The sequence below is a fragment of the Pteropus vampyrus genome, unplaced genomic scaffold (assembly GCF_000151845.1).
Source record: "Pteropus vampyrus isolate Shadow unplaced genomic scaffold, Pvam_2.0 Scaffold177, whole genome shotgun sequence".
Lineage (NCBI taxonomy): Eukaryota > Metazoa > Chordata > Mammalia > Chiroptera > Pteropodidae > Pteropus > Pteropus vampyrus.
In genome coordinates this window covers 1167508-1186231 of record NW_011888958.1, presented here as the reverse complement: position 1 = coordinate 1186231, position 18724 = coordinate 1167508, and the positions used below count along the sequence as shown (strand labels likewise).

At 42.1% G+C, this 18724-nt stretch overlaps 1 protein-coding gene across 1 annotated transcript; it reads left to right on the top strand.

Annotated features, from left to right (window-relative positions):
* DLST (dihydrolipoamide S-succinyltransferase) lies at positions 1-18595 on the top strand. The gene is made up of 15 exons (XM_011370861.2): positions 1-136; positions 705-738; positions 3367-3415; positions 6015-6070; positions 6219-6293; positions 6530-6585; positions 7087-7198; positions 8670-8825; positions 9197-9273; positions 10139-10236; positions 13473-13603; positions 14969-15042; positions 15320-15403; positions 15803-15970; positions 16999-18595. Exons 1-15 carry the CDS (start codon positions 74-76, stop codon positions 17131-17133), a joined length of 1368 nt encoding a protein of 455 aa, XP_011369163.1. The 5' UTR covers positions 1-73; the 3' UTR covers positions 17134-18595.
* Positions 18596-18724: the final 129 nt, after the last annotated feature.

The window sequence follows — 18724 nt, the reverse complement described above, 5'->3', positions numbered from 1 at the left end:
GGTCGTTGCCGGGCCCTATATCCGGTGTCCGCCCGCCCTCGGCTCCGCCGCCGCCACTGCAGCCGCTACCGTGATGCTGTCTCGGTCCCGCTGCGTGTCCCGGGCATTCAGCCGCTCGCTCTCCGCTTTCCAGAAGGTACGGTGCGGTCTGGCCAGGCCAGGGCGGCTGAGAAACCCGCCGGTGGACAGACGAACAGCCCGGGGGCGTGGGTAGGGGCGCGGCGGGCTGGCCAGGCCAGGCACCAAGGGCACCGGGACGCGGAGGCCGCGGGCTGGGTGGCCCATGGCCGCCGTTGCCCTCAGGGCCGTTTTGCGGAGCTCAGCGGCCCTTCGGATTCCCGGGGCAGCCGGCGCCCGGTCTCCCGTTGTACCCCACCCTCCGCGCCCGAGCTGAAGAGCCGTCCAGAGCCGCGCCCGCCCCGACACGAGACTCAGTTTGAGAGGAGGTGCTGTGGAGTCCCCCAACGGAATACGAGGGCCCGTCCCCTCTCTTTTAAAGTCAGTGAGTGTCAGTCCTGTTGGGAAGTTGAGGTGTTTGGCAGGCTCAGTGTGCTGACAGAGAGCCCTGGCTGTTGCATTTTCCTTTTGGAGTCACGAGATTCACCTGTCACCAGCACCTGGTCAGCTTTGAGTCTGTACTTAAAAAGCTGTTTCTTTCCTCCATTCATCTTGGGTGACGTCGATAATATCTTCTTTCTCAACAGGGGAACTGCCCTCTAGGGAGACGTTCCCTGCCTGGTAAGTTCTGCCCTTGCTGTCACCTAAAATGTTCTCCGGGGCAGAGCAGTATGTGAGGAAATCCGGGTGCCTATGTTTCTCCATGCAATGTTTAGATAGGAGTGAAACAAAATGCTTATTTAGTGATAACAGCCATCATTTATTCATTTAGCACGTAGTTACTAAGTAAGTATCTACTGGGTGTCAGGCACTATTGAATGCACTATAGGTACTCTCTAGGGTTCTAGCAATGGGCAGTTTTTGCCCTCCTGGAGCTTACAGTCTGGTGGGAAAGACAAAGTGTGAATTGCTAAGCAAATAAACCATCACAAATTTTGGTTAAATGCTGAGAAGGAAACAAATGAAGGTGGACAGAAGAGTTCTCTTTAGTAAAGGTGACCTGGAGGATGTGACAGAAGCCATCCCAGTGAAAAACAGAAGGAAAGGGAATAGCATATACAAAGTCTCCAAGGAATGAAAGAGCTTGGCAGTGTTTTGGAACTGGGGGGAGAAAAAGTGATTTGACCAGAGCATTTTGGTTAAGGGGATAGAGTGGCATGAGCTAGAAGGTGGTGTCGAGACTACAGGAAGGATTTAGATTTTATCCCAATAATACTTTTTTATGCCTGGAATAAATATTTGTTCAATGAGTCGATTTTATTGTAGGATTTCTGAGTGCTTTCTATGCATTTTTCAGTTAATCATCAAGAAACAGTACAAGGAGTATTCTGTTTTACGTATGCAGAACCCAAGGCTAAGAGAGGTTAAGTGCCTGGACCAAAGTCACTCAACCTTGGTCAAGCCAGTTCTGTTTGACTTCACAGCCTGAATTCTTAAATCCACCATGTTATCATTAACTCATGTACTCAACAGATCATTTACTGAGTTCTTACTACCTGTCAGGCACTGTGCTAGGCAACAGAAATACAGAGGGTCTCTATCAAGGATATTACGTTCTAGCTGGAGAGAGAGCAAATATACATTTATACACAGGACATAATTACATTGTGATTACTACAGAGAAGAAATGCAGGGTGTAGTGAGAGGGTAGGATGATGTAGCCCAGCTTGGGAGGTGGAGAGTGCAGTGGGAATGTCAGTAAAGGCTTCCATGAAGAAGTGACATTTAAGGCAGGATGTGATACATGGGAGTTGGCCAAGAGCACGATATTCCAGGCAAAATGAGTTGTTTGTGCAAAGGTTTTCAGGCAAGAAGGTGCTTGACTGGTCATAGAAATAGAAAGGAAGCCTGTCTGGCTGGAAAGGTAGGGAGGTCTGGACAGGATAGGAATGTGTAAAGTTTTTGGACTTTATCCTAAGAGTCATGAGAACATAGGCGCCTTAGCACAGTGTTAACTTATAGAGGACTCACAATAATAAATAGATTTTTAACTGAGAATCCTGAAAAATGTCAGTAAACATTTTCTCCAAAATGTCAGTAAACATTTTCTCCATTTTCTCCAGAACAATGGAAAAAACCTTGTACTTGAGGTTTTGCATTGAGGCTTAGGGCTTTACCTTGGGCTAATAACATAACCTCCAGAAGCCCTACTTATATATGAAATGGAACTAATGGCAGATGGTCTTTCCACTTCAGGGAGTGGTGAGACACAAAAATCAAAATGAAGTCATTTTGTGAAAGCTTTTTATAAACCCTAAAGCGCTATACAAATGAACTTGCTGTAGGATGAACTCTAAGTTGGAATCAGGGTTCTAAAAATCAGCATGGGTTGTTGCTCTTCTAGCTCAAAGACATGCTATCCTAGGGATTTGTATTCCAGAGTCATTGGCTGCTAGACATAGGTGACTTACTTGACTCTGAAACCCTGAGGATGTTTTTGGGAAGGTGGGCACAAGAGAGGTCTGTCTCCCATTTGGTGTCTTCTGAGCCCATGGTTCATAAAGACTTCTTAATAGATCTAAAAAAAAAAATAAGATATATGAAAGAATATATTCAGGCGAGGCAGCTGTAGTAATTGTCAGCTGGGGAAGTCCCTATTTTGATGAGGACTGTGGGCAGAAAGGGGCTCCCACCTGTTGAGTGTCATCAGCATGAAAGACCTCATTAAACTGAAAGGAGGGATGATTTGCTCAGCCCTAGGACAAGCTGGAGAGCCTGGGCCTAAAGTCGCCCAGTCTTTGCTACTAGGATTCAGGCAATAAGACTTCCAGCTTAGTGCATTTTAGGTAATCAGGGAAACAAACCCAGACCAAACATTCCCACTGGCCCATGGCTTCTCTCAGATTATGCTGTGTGTATCACAGGATAAGCCATCATCTGTCTTTCTCAGACTTCAATTGTATTTGAAGACTTGGAGAGTAGAGACATTATGAAAACATGTAGGGATAAAGTTGATAAATTTCAAGGTAAATAAGATTATAAAACTGCTTCAGGCTATGCCCTTACAGTTCTTCCCTTTCCTCCTCAAGCACGTACCCACTCTCAACCCCACATACCTGTTGTTCTCTACTATTATGATTACTTTGGTGGAAAAGTTTGAGAAGCAGAGTTCTGAGTGATTATTATATTGTTGCCTGTAGTTGATCCTGCTCTGTCTCAGAGTTAGGGGGTGAACAGACTTTTCTATTCCCAGCAGGTATCCTGTATAAAATAAGAGTTGTTGGTTGAGAGTTGTTTTGTTTCTTCCAGGGGTCTCCTTATGTCAGGGACCGGGTTACCCTGACAGCAGGAAGATTGTGTAAGTATCACTGGGAGCACAGATAATGAGGCTACGGGGTATTTAAGACACCAGTTCTATAGTTGACCATTTGCTTTCTTCACTGGCTTCCAAGGCTGGAAATCAAGGTGTTTATTTTGAGTCCCTAGACCTAACCTTGATGTTAACTTATAATATGTGATGTATCTTGAGCTTCCGCCCCATGTCAAGTGGTGGACCAGGAGTGTACCTGTCTTCAGATGTTTAGATTATAATGAAAGTGAAGTTCCAACACTTTTTTTATGGGAATAGATATAGAAGGGCGCCTTAAATATTCTGGTTGGATACAAGTGCAGCTGAAGGACTGGAGGTTACACTTACTGTGGAGATTGAGAGCATCCTCTTGGTGTAACAATTATTCATTTTAGAAACAGTAAAAAGCAAAAGACTAGTCAGTTGAGTCCTGGGACTCTGACTAGTTTGGAGGGAATGCTATTATTGCATAATGCCAAGTTTGGAGAAAAGGCCACCCATGTGTGTTTCAGATTAACTTCTGCTTATGAATATTGCTTAATGCTACTTTACCTTCCAAGTATTTTCAAGGTGGCAGTAAGAGGATGCTCTCTAGTTACCTATTAAACAGCTATCAAACTACTTTCTCTGCAGGGAAGATCTTCAAAATGAAAATTTGTTAGTTGCTGCTTCACTGTGCATCACAATGGGATTTTTTTTTTTTTTTTTAAGAAATAATGCACTCAGTACTAGAAGTGTAAATTACTTATTTCTGGAGGGCAATTTGGCTTTCAGAAGTCCTTGAACTGTATGTACCTTTTGATCTAGCAATTTCATTTCTAGGAATCCATACTGTAGAAGTCCTGGTATACTTAGATTTCTCTTAGAATGGCCAAACTACAAGAATTGGTTAAACTATGCCATATTAATGTGTTCACACTATGATAAGTAAGAAAAAGCAGGTTATAAAATGATTCCATTTTCTACTGTCTGGTATAATCCCATTATAAATTTCCAAATATTCTACAGTGAACACCTAATATTTTTATAATCGAAAAAAATAGAGATTCCTAATGTGCTACTCATCTGCAATTTCATTGAAAATTGGAGCAACCACAAGTCTCTGCAATAAATACAACAAATAACTATTTGAAATAGTTAATTTGAACTAAATTAACTAATAGTTAATTTAATCAGAACAACAAATAACTTTCAAATAACTATTTGAAAGTATTTTTTTAAAATCCTAAACTTTGAAGAATAAGATTACACATTAGATTAGGCTGTCACCCTCATAACTCTTTTTGTGTTCTGTATTTTTTCTGTGAATAAGGTACCCACTTTATTTGAAAAACCTTTTATCGTAAAACTTCTTGGTCTTATGTTTTTAATAGGTTATGCATTTACATAGTTCAAAGGTAAAAAGTGTCCATGCGAAGATTTTATTCTTGTCCTCCAGCACCACCAACTTCCTATTCCCAGAGGCAGCCAGGGCACCAGGTTTTTGACTGTCCTTATAGAGCAGTCTCTGCGTTATACATTACCCATTGGTTCTTGCCCACGAGCATGTACTTATACATAGTTATACATTTTACACGGAAACTTTGTGTTTTATATTTTTTAACATAATTTTTTTCTTGATTCTGCACAGACCTTATAGTTATTTCGACATTATAAAAGCAAAAACACCAAACGGCAACTTAAATCTTTTACTTTCCTATTTTAAAGGTGCTTGGTGTAGAATATTCAAACGGTCCTGAAGTGTGGAAAGTGAAAGTCCTTTTCAGTCCATATCACTCTCCCAAAATGTATATATATGTAACAGATAACCAAAGATTGTGTGTGTGTGTGTGTGTGTGTGTATGTGTGTGTATTATATCTGCTCTCCTCCCTCTCTTGAGGTAACTACTGTTAATGCACACAGACAACCTTTCTCCGATTTACATTGTTTAGATTTAGTGCCACATCAAAAAAATATCTTGATCTTTTGAGATTCCTCTTGAATAAGTCCAAAGTGGACTGATGTGCTGCCTCGTAGCAAGAGAACAGACTAGGAAATACCATATGAGTTTTTTGGTAGAGTTCCCCACCCCTCGTACCTTGTTTTACTTACTAGTTAACTGTCCTGTCTTGCTTCCTCATCTGATCTAAATCAATAATCCTACTGTCAGAAATTCCATTGTATGTGACGCAATGGCATGTACCCAAAGGGCATGCAATTTATCTTACTTGGATTTAGTTTTTTTTGTTGTTGTTTTAAAAACCTATTAGGAAGCTAAGTCTTTTTGGTGACTGTGCAAAAGGGCCAAGATGCTATCTTTTTCTTTGGAGAACCAAGTGTAAGTCTATTTTGTGAGAGCTGGTATTTCATTGCAGAATAGGGTCCTGGACTCACACAAGGAGCTCACTATTTAGGACACCCAGGGCATCCAGGCTCTGCTCTAGACCTGAGTTAGAATCTTTGAGGATGGAGTCTGGACAAGTATGTTTTGAAAAACTTTCCCCAGGTGACACTGGTGGACACCCCTGGTTGAGAAACACTGATTAAAGGGAAGGTAATCCATAGTGCCTATCTAGACTGTGAGTGGCTCACCTGCTAAAGGAGTTTACTTTTATGTTTCTTTTGTAGCATTAACAACAGTAGTGTCTTCACCATTCGCTTCTTCAGAACTACAGCTGTGTGCAGTAAGTACTGATAGCTCCCTGCCTTCTTGGGAATGCAGTTTAAATGGCAAGAGCAACAATTTACTGAGTTTAATTAAAGAAGAAATGTAAAAGGAAAAATATGGACTTTCTTGTCCATATGTGATTTTCTTTTTTGCTTTTTTCCTAGAGGATGATGTTATTACAGTCAAAACCCCAGCGTTTGCAGAATCTGTCACAGAGGGGGATGTTAGGTGGGAGAAAGGTAAGATTTAGTGCCCTCTCACTTCTTAAGTTTAAATACTTTATAAAAGTCCCCTCTACCATCACCACCTCCATGATAATCAGTGGAACCTGTGCCTCCACCATTTTTTTTTTTTTTTAACCGTTCAGCGTACTTTCTCCTGACCCTATAGGAAAGGGGTCTTGTAACACCTGCTAAAAAGGATTTTGTGGCTACTGGAAGCTTCTCTAACAGGTAACCTTTGACTGTCTTTTCAGCTGTTGGAGACACAGTTGCAGAAGATGAAGTGGTCTGTGAGATTGAAACTGACAAGGTAGGCTTGTTCTATATTAGTGCCAATTTTTCTTGGTTTCTTAACCTAATGAAAGAAACAGAGAGTTAATCGTTGTTTAAAGATAATTTTTAACTGGCTTTAACCTCAGTTGTAGAAATGTTGGAATAGCTCATTAAAAAGAAAATAAAGCTTTAAACATTTCATTTTAGAGTGTTCTAGGTATATGTACTATATACTTTCGTAGTTTTGTAGCTCTTTTTGTGTGTGCATGAGCTGTTTCCAGTTGCTTTTAATGTTTCACTTAGAAACACATTAACTTAATATTGCTTTCATGTTTTTGAGAAAGGACAGAAAGAATGACTCTACAATAGCATTGACTTGTCATTACTCCTACTCTGAAAATGTGGCCTTGGCATTTCTCTATGCAGTCTTGTAATCTATGTTGCAGCTCTTATGACTCATGTTTGAGATGCTATACAATTAATTTTCTAATGCTGAGTAAAAATTTAGATTCTTTCTCCATCTCTTGTCCCTTTTCAGACATCTGTGCAGGTTCCATCACCAGCAAATGGCGTAATTGAAGCTCTTTTGGTGCCTGATGGGGGGAAAGTAGAAGGAGGCACTCCTCTGTTCACACTCAGGAAAACTGGCGGTAAAGAAATTCTTGTCAAGGTCTTCAGTGTTACTCCTTGGAATTGGGGCTGAGCATAATGTACTAATTCCTTGATACCTCAAAGACAGTTTGGCATTCCAGTTACCCTTAGTTGAAGGAACAAGAAAGGTGATATTTATATAGTGTGAACTTTAAATGTCAAGTTCTAGAAAAGAGTATTAAACCTCATAATACTCTGTTCTTTCCATGTATGTTTCTTATGCTGGACCTTAAAGATATAATAGACATGAAAAAGATTCTAAAGACAGTGATTTTTTTTCTTCCCAATCCTGCATCAGAATCACACGGGGGCTTTAAAAGTAATACAAATGCTGAGACTCCATGGCCCAGGGATTCTGATATATTAAATCTAGGGTTACCAGATTCTGGTTACGTATCATAGCTTTTCTTTGCTTTTAATGCTCTACAGGTGATTCTGATACACAGCTAAGGCTGAGAGCCGCTGTTCTAAAGTGAAAAGCAGCAATATTTCCTGGTGTCTATTATGGAGAATTCAGTGTAGTTTTTTCACATCTATTCTCATAACATTTCTAGGAAGATTTTTCTCTTGGGAAGAAATGAGAAATAAGGAAATGAATTTGTACTGGACCTTAGAGTCAATATTAAGGATTAGAAAAGAAAACAATTTTTTCTGATTCTTAAATGCTGTAACTACTAAAGTTTATTTCTTTCTCATTGTTAAAATATGTAGCAGAGATGGTAGATTGCATCATTGAGATTGGCCAGGGCAGCGTAGAAGCCCAGAATGGAAAGAATGTGCAGTAGAGGCTAGGGAATAAGATCGATTCTTCAGTTGAAGAATTCCATCTTCTGATAATTTATTCCTCAAAATAAGGTCTTCTAATTTAAATATAAAACCATTTACAATGTCTAGATGGGTAAAATGAAAATAAACATCTAATTTAAAGTTGAGAGTTTATTACTTGACCGCCCTCACAACCTCCTGCTAGAGTCATCTAGATGAAATGCTTTGAACTCTTAAGTGTAAATGAGCCCTTAATTATTTAAACTTTTATTTTTTAACATGGTGTTAAAATAGAAGATGAGACTGTCAGTAGTACCATAACTAGAAATATGTTAATCTATATGTTTGAACATCTTAAATTGCCTGAGCTGCTTTTGCTTGGAAGTTTACATTTTCTTGGGCTTGGGAGCTGTTTTGAAAGTATTTGCTGAATTTGATGATTAATAAATACTTGTAAAATCAGGAAGGCAGCTGAGTTAAGTTAATTAACTGATGTAGACCATCTAGGAGCCGTGGAGAATAGACTAATAGTGCCTTATATCATTGTGTATATCTCATAGTGCCTTGCATATATAGAAAATATCCAGTGCGCATTGTTAATTGATTGGAGATCGAGCTTTTGCTGCTAAATTCTGCTTAGTGTCTGTGATGGTTGCCTTCCATTCCAGACAGTGCCAGTAGCATCTTATTTTCTTTTTTTTCCAGCTGCTCCTGCTAAGGCAAAGCCAGCCGAAGCCCCCGCTGCCGCAGCCCCCAAAGCAGAGCCTGTAGCATCGGCAGTTCCTCCTCCCCCTGCAGCATCTATACCCACTCAGATGCCCCCGGTGCCCTCGCCCTCACAACCTCCTGCTAGCAAACCGGGTAAGCCTCCAACTCCCATGTGTCCTTATGTGGGAGGAACATCTCATCTAATGTCGCATTCCCTCACAGAGCAAAGTCTGAGACTGATGGCTCTGAACAGGCTCTACTCTCTGCTTTGTAGAAAGAATTCTAGACTTTGTATCAGCGCACTTGGGTTTGCATCCCAGCTTTCTGTTTATAGCTGTATGACTTTTGGCTGGTTACTTAACTACTCAGAGTAAATTGTTCATTTGTAATTTGGGAGTGGTACAGATATATCTCAGAATATCTTGATAATTAAGTGACAGAACAGTATGAAAGCACTGGCACAAACTCAATAAATGTTTCTCTCATTTTCTGATGCAGCTGTATTCCCCCCTCTTTGTTTTCAGTGTCTGCAGTAAAACCCACTGCTGCTCGTCCAGTAGCTGAGCCAGAAGTTGGCAAAGGTCTCCGTTCAGAACATCGGGTAAGCCTCTGAGGACCACTTCCAGGAAAGAGGCAGAGAGGTAGTATTGAGAAGTGTGGGTATGGTGGTCCCGACTTTTGAATGGCTGGCTGCTTGTTCTCCTGGCCTTGACAGGAAAACTGAGTTTGGGAAGTGACTTGTTCATAGTCATGAATGGTCAGATGATGAGACTTAACCTGAGTGAACACTTGTCCAGTGGGTTTTCCCACTATGTTATGCCACCACTGAAATGCTTTAAGTGAGTAAAATATTTGCAGGGATGGTAGCTTAGTAACACACCCCCTCCCTCCCACAATAATACACACTTCGGAGAGGTGGTTTAGTGAGTTCTATTCCTATACTTCCGGGATACTTAGCTGAGGGCTACCCAGTAGCAGTAGTTGTCAGAGGCAGACATAAAACCTCAAGGAAGTATGGTCAAGAGTGTGGGTTCCTCTGTCTGAGAATACCTCCTAAAAATACGATAGCCTCAAAAGCTTATTGCTTGTGAGTTTCCATTCCACAAATAGCTATTCTCATGCGAGTCATTATCACCAGAAATTGTCCTTTCTATAATGATTCCTGGTCTATACCACATTCTTCCTTTTCATAAGTTGGTTTTGTTTTTCAAATCAGACCATTTCTTGGGCCTCCATTCTTGGTCAAACTTTAGGCACATCTGAGTGAGTAGTTTCTGTCTATTTTCTTGTTCTCGATCAAAAGAACAAGTCTGCAGGAGAGAGGAAGCCTGAGACTCTCGTTGTACGTAGATATTAATAGTCCTTTATCATCCACTCCTGGCAGGTAGGTACATCCTTGAACTAAATGGGGGAGTGCTTGATCCAGAGACCCAGAGTGTCAATACTTATCGCACTTTCACTTTCAGGAGAAAATGAATAGGATGCGGCAGCGCATTGCTCAGCGTCTGAAGGAGGCCCAGAACACATGTGCAATGCTGACAACTTTCAATGAGATTGACATGAGGTGAGAGTTCTAGTCCTCTTATTTCCAGGCCCCTTTTTTTAAAGAACACTTAAATTTGCCCCAGTCCCCATCTAATGCTGATTTCAAAATTTACTTAACAGGGAAGAGGTACTGCTTCGTTCTGCTTATTGACTTAAACAGTGGCCCACTGGTTTCGTTCTCTCATTGACTGCTAATACTATGCCTGCCTCCTCTGTGACTTAAACTCTGTGAGTTGCCAAGTTGAGCTAGGGCAACCAGGGCTTATGCCGAGGTCTACCCCTTAGAATGGAGAACCACTTGACAGAATTCCCAGAGCCAGCGCACCATACCGTTTCTTTCTCACAGGGACTGCTCTTTATGCTCCTTAAACAACTCAGAATTGTGTCAGTGAAAAGGCATAGGTTTGTTACACCTTTCACCTTTCCCAGCTTTGATAATGAAATGGAAAACAAGTTGTGTTTTTAAAAAAAAATTTAGAATAGTAACCAAAGGGGCTAATGTAGTACAGTGGGTCCGCGAATAATGTTGTTTTGTTCAACATCATATTGTTATAACATTAATGAGATGTTGTAGGAACTTAACTCTTATTTATATCAATTAGCCTGTGGTAAGATTGGTTTCTTTATACATCATTTTGCTTAAAGTCATAGAGCCTGTCAACGGTGTTAAGTGAGGACTTACTGTATAACCATTTCTGTAGCAAGCTAATTGTTGACTCACCTATTTTCTTTAAGATTTTGATATTTACAAGTATTAGCACTATAGGGAAGAGAATGAAGTTAAATTTAACAAGTATTTTTTGAATGCTTACTGTGTTCAAGGTACCATGCTGCATTTGAGGGGGGTACAAAGATGAATGAAAAGAGCCCCTTAGCTTCTAGAGCTTACTGTCTGGTGTGGATAAACACAGAGTAAAATCTAGAAAAATATTTATCAGAAGGGTCCAAAGAGTGTGAAGTGAAGAGAATGAGATCATTTGTTTTTGGGGCGGGGCAGAAGAAGGGAGGGTGTGGTCAGGAAAGATTTTTCTGGAGGAAAGAGATTTTTAATAGGCCTTAAAAAACGACTGGCATTTTGACACAGGTAACATTGTGGGGAAAGGTCATTCCAGACGATGCTAACAATGTGGATTTGACACAGACGAGAAAATACAAGACACGTTTGAGAAATATTTGCTATGAGGAATATGTGTAGGAAGGAATAGTTGAGAAAGTTGGATCCGTAGTTCAGAATATTTTGAATAACAGGGATAAGAGTTGATGTTTAATTCAGGGGGTAAATCATCAAGTCTTCAGGTCATTTCTTTGCTGCTTTTTGTCCTAAGTGTTTAGTCTGATAATCTGTTTTTCATTAAAGAAATTTGTTTTCCTTTGGAAGGGATCTGAGAAGTATAGAGAAAGGAATGGTTTATTGACAGTGTGCTGTGGCATTGTTCAGAGTAGGGCTCTGTGACCTGTTTCAGTAGACGTCATCCATTCTGTTTTCGAAGCTTCCTAAAAAGACTTGATGTCATTCAAAACAAAGATTTCTCTCCTGTCCATAGCATATAGGGTAGGACCTTGACTAATGAATCACAAAGACTGCAGCTTAGGTTTCAATGCATTAGGGCCAAATTGTACACAAATTGAATTGGACTTTGAAATTCTACCCAATTTCTTAAGACGAAACATGTAAATATTTGTTGCCTTGAAAGATGCAGTTGGCCCAACAGCTTTGATTGGAAGGTGGGAGTAATAGTTGGATCTCCTTTCAGCAGCTAATCGAGGTGTCACTTAACGATAGCCTGGGGTCTTGCTGCAGTCAGTAATCTGGTTTCCATCGAGTGCCCTTTGGGTCTTGTGCTGAGCTAACCCATAAGGGGCCTTTCTGAGACCTTCTCCTCTCCCCTGTTGTCCCAGCCTCTGCCTCCAAGGGCATAGCTCTGAAATAGAAACTACTTAATGACCAGACAATAGCATTTGGGCAGGTTTGAGAGCAGAGATGTTTATCACTTCTCTTTCCCTCTTCTGCAGCTCTTGTGTCTTGGGAACCAGTAATGTCTTTAGGGTGGTAATCCTAGCACTAAATAAGGTTAGACTCAGGAAAACAAACATTTAAACCCAATCAGTCCCCCTAGGAAAACTTCCTTTTTCAAAAACAAAAGGTCTGAAGAGGGGAGTTAAAGTTATACCATCTTATCTTTCATGTTAATGTTGAATTAGGCCATTATAGGGAGAAAGGGAGAACTGAGCATTTGGGCCTGAGATAAAGTTAAATTCGATTTCCATCACGGACCTGTATTCCGATAAATACTGAAGTTCCAGCAGCAAAATAATGGGAAAGCCATTTCCCACTAACTGCAGTACCTATTTGGTATATATGTAGAAAAACTAGTCCTGAAGGAACAAAGGCTATTGCAGAGGCTTCTCAGAAGGCTCTTCTGCTCATACTTTAAAAGCTTAGGTCCATACATGGTCACTTTTCTAAATACCAAGGAAACCATGTCCATTAAACTGATCTTCAGGGCAAGAGCTATGTCTTTATTGTCTTTGTATCTTGGTGCCCATCATTGACCCTCACATGCAGTAGGTGCTAGCATCTTTTTAAAGGGAACAGTTGGAAGTAACTACTAACTCTGGGAGATGAATTAATCTACTATCTTTCCCATGAGCCTAAATGAACACTGGGTTATATACCTTTCTGTCTATAGTCATAACTGCTTTTGCTCACTTGGAGCCCATACACCTGTGGAGTGTTTTGGGGTTTGTCTTCACCAATTAAGAGACAGAAACGTCACAAGGAAGTCATAATCAGGTTTCATGGTTTTTTGGAAATAATTCTAATAAGATATAAAAAGAATATTACTTTGTAGACTTTGTTTATGCATATAAATTTTCTCAGGGTAGATAGCTCATGATTTTTAGTATAGCTAGAAATCACTTTCTCATCCAGGGCAAGGATGCTGGTGTGCTTTGTGATCTCTTGTTTATGTTCTCTGTCACTGAAATCTGTGACTTCTGGAATTTGAGGGAGCCCTCTAAAGGACTCAAGCCACCTTCAAGACAGATTGGACCTGGCTCTTTTGTATTCAGGTTTTATAATGAAACAAGGATATTACATTGACCTCTAGTGGACTATTTCAAAACTTGAACTTATGGTACACGGTGAGGGGGAAAAAATGCTTACTCAATTGTGTACATGGAGTTAGAAGCCGGTATGAAAGTCCAATCAAGGCTTCATTTGTGGTCAGTTTGTTTTGTAATGTGTTTTTGCAGTAACATCCAAGAGATGAGGGCCCGGCACAAAGATGCTTTTCTGAAGAAACATAACCTCAAACTGGGCTTCATGTCAGCATTTGTGAAGGCCTCAGCCTTTGCCTTGCAGGAGCAGCCTGTTGTAAATGCAGGTGAGTTTGTGGTGGCCAGCATCACAGAGGTCCTGGGAGGTATGGGAACACAGACCTGTTCCCACACACACAGACACAAAAGATGGGAGTCAACAGGCTTTTTATTTCATACCTGTGGAAACATTTCCCAGGGATTTCTTGATTCACCTTTCTGAAATAGTATCATAATTACTTTGTCCCTATTAGATGGACAGAATGGTTTTTCCTCCAGCGCCTAGCTGGGAAGTTCTCAGCCAGCCCAGCTCTCCAGGCTTTTCACGTCAGGGCCCATGGAAGCTCATGTTTTCTGGCACCCACCTTCCCAAGGGCTCTGTTATCTTGGGGCATGACTTCCACACTTGGCTTAGGCTCCAGAATGACCTTTGATTTCTGGTTGATGGCCCTTATTGGGAGGCCTTGGGCTTGGCCCCACTTTTATGGACTTGGTGATCATTTTCCTTCCGTTTTACTCACTACATCATTGAAATGTTGACCTAACAAGCAGTTCTCTTTCCTGTTGAGACACTTCTCTATTCCCTGGAAGATTGGAGAGGGGACATTGCACTTTGCAACCCTCAGCAGTGCCAGGGTCCCTAAAGATCTAGAAATAGAAGCCCTAGTCCCTTCCATCAAGTGATATGCTCTAGGTAGGTAGAAGGACTGTCTTCATTTTGTGCCTATGTGTACCTCTTTGTTTCTTCCATTCTTCTCATGCTTCCTGATTGGCTGTATCCATCCCTTCTGCCTGCCCATACACATAGGCATTTCCGAGTTGTCTTGGCCTCTTTCTCAGTTTTACATGCTTTTTCCGGGTCTCTTATCTAACAATACAACATACACTTTCTGTGGAAAAGATTTCCAAGCCTGTATTTTATCATGAGCACTGGATCTAAATTTTCAGCTGCTGTTTGCTATCTCAAGCTACAATATTAACGCCAGACCACCCTGAGTCTCCTAGAAAGAGCATTCCTTCCCCCTTGTCCCCTTTGTTGAGGGTGGGCAGCAGAATGGGCAGCACCTCCCCACCCACTTTGCTAATTTGTCTTTTTGGGAGCACTTTTTACATCTGGCCATTCTCAGCTGAGGGAAGGCCTGTTAACAAGAACTTAGCGTATACTTATCATATGTGAGCCAGTGTGCTGAGCCCTTCTGAGGGCTGCCAGAAGGATGGATGCTCTTCTCTCAGGCTCAGTCAGCACTTGGGCGATGTTACCATTGGTTGGCACGGGAGTAAGGAGTTTGCCACTTGTCATGCAATGCTTTTCATGCTGATTGGGCAGCCCACACTTTCCCAAGTACTGTGGATTTTTACTCTACTAGTACAAATAATACCGTATCAGTCTAGGCTTGGGGAGTTGTATGTAACACGTGTTTTCTCTCTCATAGTGATTGACGATGCAACCAAAGAGGTGGTGTATAGGGATTATATTGACATCAGTGTTGCAGTGGCCACCCCACGGGTATGTTGGAGCAGGAGGTGTGAAGAAGCAGACCCTTGGGGCAGATCATTCTTTAATTCTATCTTTTTAGAAGGAAGTTAGTAAAAGAGTAACCTATTTTTGTCGTACCACATTCTTTTAATGTCACGTCTAAATACTTAATGTGTCTAAAAGTATTTAACACATTAAGTAATTAAGATATTCTGGGAAGTGGGGGAGACCATGGCTTGAATCAAGGGATATAACTGTAAAGGATACTATTATTTTGCATCTGAAAATAGTCTTTCACATTCATCAGGGTTTGGTGGTTCCAGTCATCAGGAACGTGGAATCTATGAATTATGCAGATATTGAGCAAACCATCAGTGAACTGGGAGAGAAGGTAAACTAGAAAGCAGCATGTGTATCAGCTGCTGGGCAGGTCAGAAAAGAGAGCCCGGGGAAGGACGAGCTCACCAGTGAGCAGTGCTTGGAGAGCTGGAGCCTCACCCGGTTCCATAAAGAGTGCATAGCCCCTGAGAACAGCAGTCACCCACAAGAGCCGAAATACAGATCTCTGTATGGCATATTCTCGTGACTGAAGATCTCATCAAGTGAGACCTGCTGGGGGAAAAAAAGGACCCAAAGGCATTGTGCCTGTCCTCTGGTGGAGCACTAGTCACAGGCATCTCAGCAGAACAACTTTCATGCTGAAGCTAGAATGTGGACTGTGCATTCTCGACCTTTAGGTGAAGAAAGCTGGGTTGACCTTACATTTCAATAATGAAATACCTCTTTTTAGGCTCGAAAGAATGAACTTGCCATTGAAGATATGGATGGTGGTACTTTCACCATTAGCAATGGAGGCGTTTTCGGCTCTCTCTTTGGAACACCCATTATCAACCCCCCTCAGTCCGCCATCCTGGGCATGCATGCCATCTTCGATAGGCCAGTAGCTGTGGGAGGCAAGGTATGAACCATCACAGCTAATGTCCTAGGGACTAGGCAATGAGGAGAGGGAAATCTAAATGCTAATTATAAAAGATTCACTATAATTTCAGGCGTAAGTTCTGTTTTAGTTTCTAATTAATAGCTAAGGCAGTAATTCTCAAGTCGTGGAGTGTGGATCAGCATTATCTGGGAACTTATTAGAAATGCAGATTTTTGGACCCCTTCCCGGGCCTGTTGGAGCAGAGGCTGGAGATGATTCTGATGTACATTGAGCTAAGAAGGCTTGCTCCTTCATCTGGTACAGTCAACAGGCTTCATTCTCTAGGTGCTGTAGAGAGTGGGGATGCTGTTGGAGGCCAGGCCCTTGCCTATGGGAAATAGAGGACAACAGCGCAGAGTAGTCTACCAGCTGCCAAGTGTAGGATAAGACTTAGAAGTTCTCTGGGAGTTTAGAGAATGAAGTCAAAGGGTATGGAGTTGGTCCTGGATGACATGTCAGTGGGAAAACATTTTCTGGGAGTCCTCTATGTAGAACCTTTTGGGTCACAAACTCCATTGTGAATCTGAAAATCATAGATCTTCCCTGATAAATCCTACTTTTGATACAATTCGGAGAATTTGTGGACCCCTGGTTTAAAATTTTTTTTAAACATTTAATTTATTTATTTTAGACATTTTATTTTCCCCCCTAAAAATTTTTTTGAAGAAAATTATAACCCTGCAGAAGAAACTACAGCAGCCAGAACCAAAGGGGAACCTTTTTCTGTAGACAACAGATGAATAAAGGGCAGTGCGTGTTTATAAAGGCAGTTGTGAGGAGACTTCTGATTTCTTGGTTAAGCTTTGTTTCCACGTGGGGGATGTGGGGGAGCTTTGGGCTAAGGGTAAGGCTTGGCTTTTGAAGATATTGTAAGTAGCCAGAAGCAACACCAATAGGAAAGGCTCTGGAACTGGAAACTTTCTCACAGGCTGTGCTTTCTCTTCATCCCCCTTTAGCAGGGCTTTCTCTGCCTTACTGCAGACAAACTTGTGAACTTCTCTCTGCAGGTGGAGGTGCGGCCCATGATGTATGTGGCACTGACTTATGACCATCGGCTGATCGATGGCAGAGAGGCTGTGACTTTTCTCCGCAAAATCAAGGCAGCGGTAGAGGATCCCAGAGTCCTCCTACTAGACCTTTAGGAGGAAGCCAAATGCCCTATACATCGACCATGCAGGAACTGAAAACCAATCTTCTCCCTGCCCCCACATGGGTCCCAGGTTAGCCTGGTGACCGACAGGCACATGCTGTTGGCCTCAAGCAAGGAACCCAGGGCACTATGTAACCAGCAGTCACATGTCTTTTCTTGGTGTTCCTACCAGGCTCTCTCCCTCTCTGCACCCTTCTCGTACACTCGAATATCTTATTTCCTTAGGCTTAAGGGAGAGAGGGAGAGAGCCTTAACGGATGCTCATTAATTAATATTCCTACCTTTCTTCCATTAGCCCTCTGCAGAAATGATCTTGCTTCTCCCCTGTGCCAGAATGCTATAGGGAAACCACTGGGGACCATGTGATTAAATTTCAATCTTTTGAAAGTGTATTCTCCAGAGACACCTAGGAGGGTGCTATGCCTCCCAAGCTCAGAGCAGCCTTTGTCCTGCCTGTGCCCATTCTCACCTGATTCCACCTGTGTGGAGGTGTTGACCACAGGCCGGGAGGTGCTGCTTCGCTTCTTAAATGCACCTTCATTCTCATCATTGATTTCAAGATGCCTCTTCTACCTCTTTCAGGAAGCACAGGCCAGGGGATCTGGGTAGGAGGGGTGTCGACAGTGTTGAGGGGAAGAGGGCAGATTCACCCTGAGGTTATATGTTGTAAACAAGAAGGGAGCAGAACCCAGGCCTGCCCTCACACTCTGTCATAGCCTCGCCCCAGGAAGGCTCATTTTGGCACAATCATGCACAACCGTGGTTGTACCAACCTTTCCAGATTGCTAGGAACCATTCTAACACATTGTTTTTTTTAGAGCAGATTCTAGCAAATCATGGTAGTGGGGGATGGTCACAACCCAAGGCTGGAGCCTGGTAGAGATTGAGGTGGGGAGGCTTTTTGTGGATTCGCTCAGATTGACTTGAGCTTTTATATTCCATTGGTATAAGCAAGTGGACTGAAGAGGCAGTTCTGTTCCTTCCTGCACGTTGGCCCTAAGGGAGCGGGACCTTAGCTCTTCCTCTGCAGAACACAGGTCTGGGGGAGGATGGACTGTGGTGGAAACCAGCCCCGGGATGCTAGTACATGGGGGAAATAACCAGTGTCACCTCTGAGGTACTGCCTGGTGGGTCTGGGCACAATCATTGAAATTCCTTGGAGCATGGTTAAATGCACGTCTCGTCATGAAAGCTACTGGGCTTTATCACTTTGACTCCAACTGCATCCAGGCCTGAGGCTGCTGACACTTGACATTGGGAGCCATATTTTTAGTGCAGAGTGCCCATTTGTATCTTGAGTGAGAAGCAAGGTCTGGGGGGCTGGGTGGGGGGAAGGGATGGGAGCCAGTACTGAGTGCCTGCAGCATCTATGTCTTCACTATTCAGAACTTGTAATTGAAATATTTAAAGAAACATTTTAAATGCAAATTAAAGGGCAAATGTTCTCAAATAAGGTTTCTGTTTCTATGTTCCTTTTGATTATTGAGGCTGTACAAGTCTCCAACACTGATTATTGTTAGTATTGAAAGCCACATAATGCCCTGTTGGTTACCCTGTGATGATGTCCTAGACTTTGAAGTAAG

Coding starts and splice junctions, on each gene's coding strand:
- DLST (XM_011370861.2), top strand. CDS start 74: ATGCTGTCTCGGTCCCGCTGCGTGTCCCGGGCATTCAGCCGCTCGCTC. Junction 3,416..6,014: donor CCTGACAGCAGGAAGATTGT/GTAAGTATCACT, acceptor TTTCTTTTGTAG/CATTAACAACAGTAGTGTCT. Junction 9,274..10,138: donor GTCTCCGTTCAGAACATCGG/GTAAGCCTCTGA, acceptor TTTCACTTTCAG/GAGAAAATGAATAGGATGCG.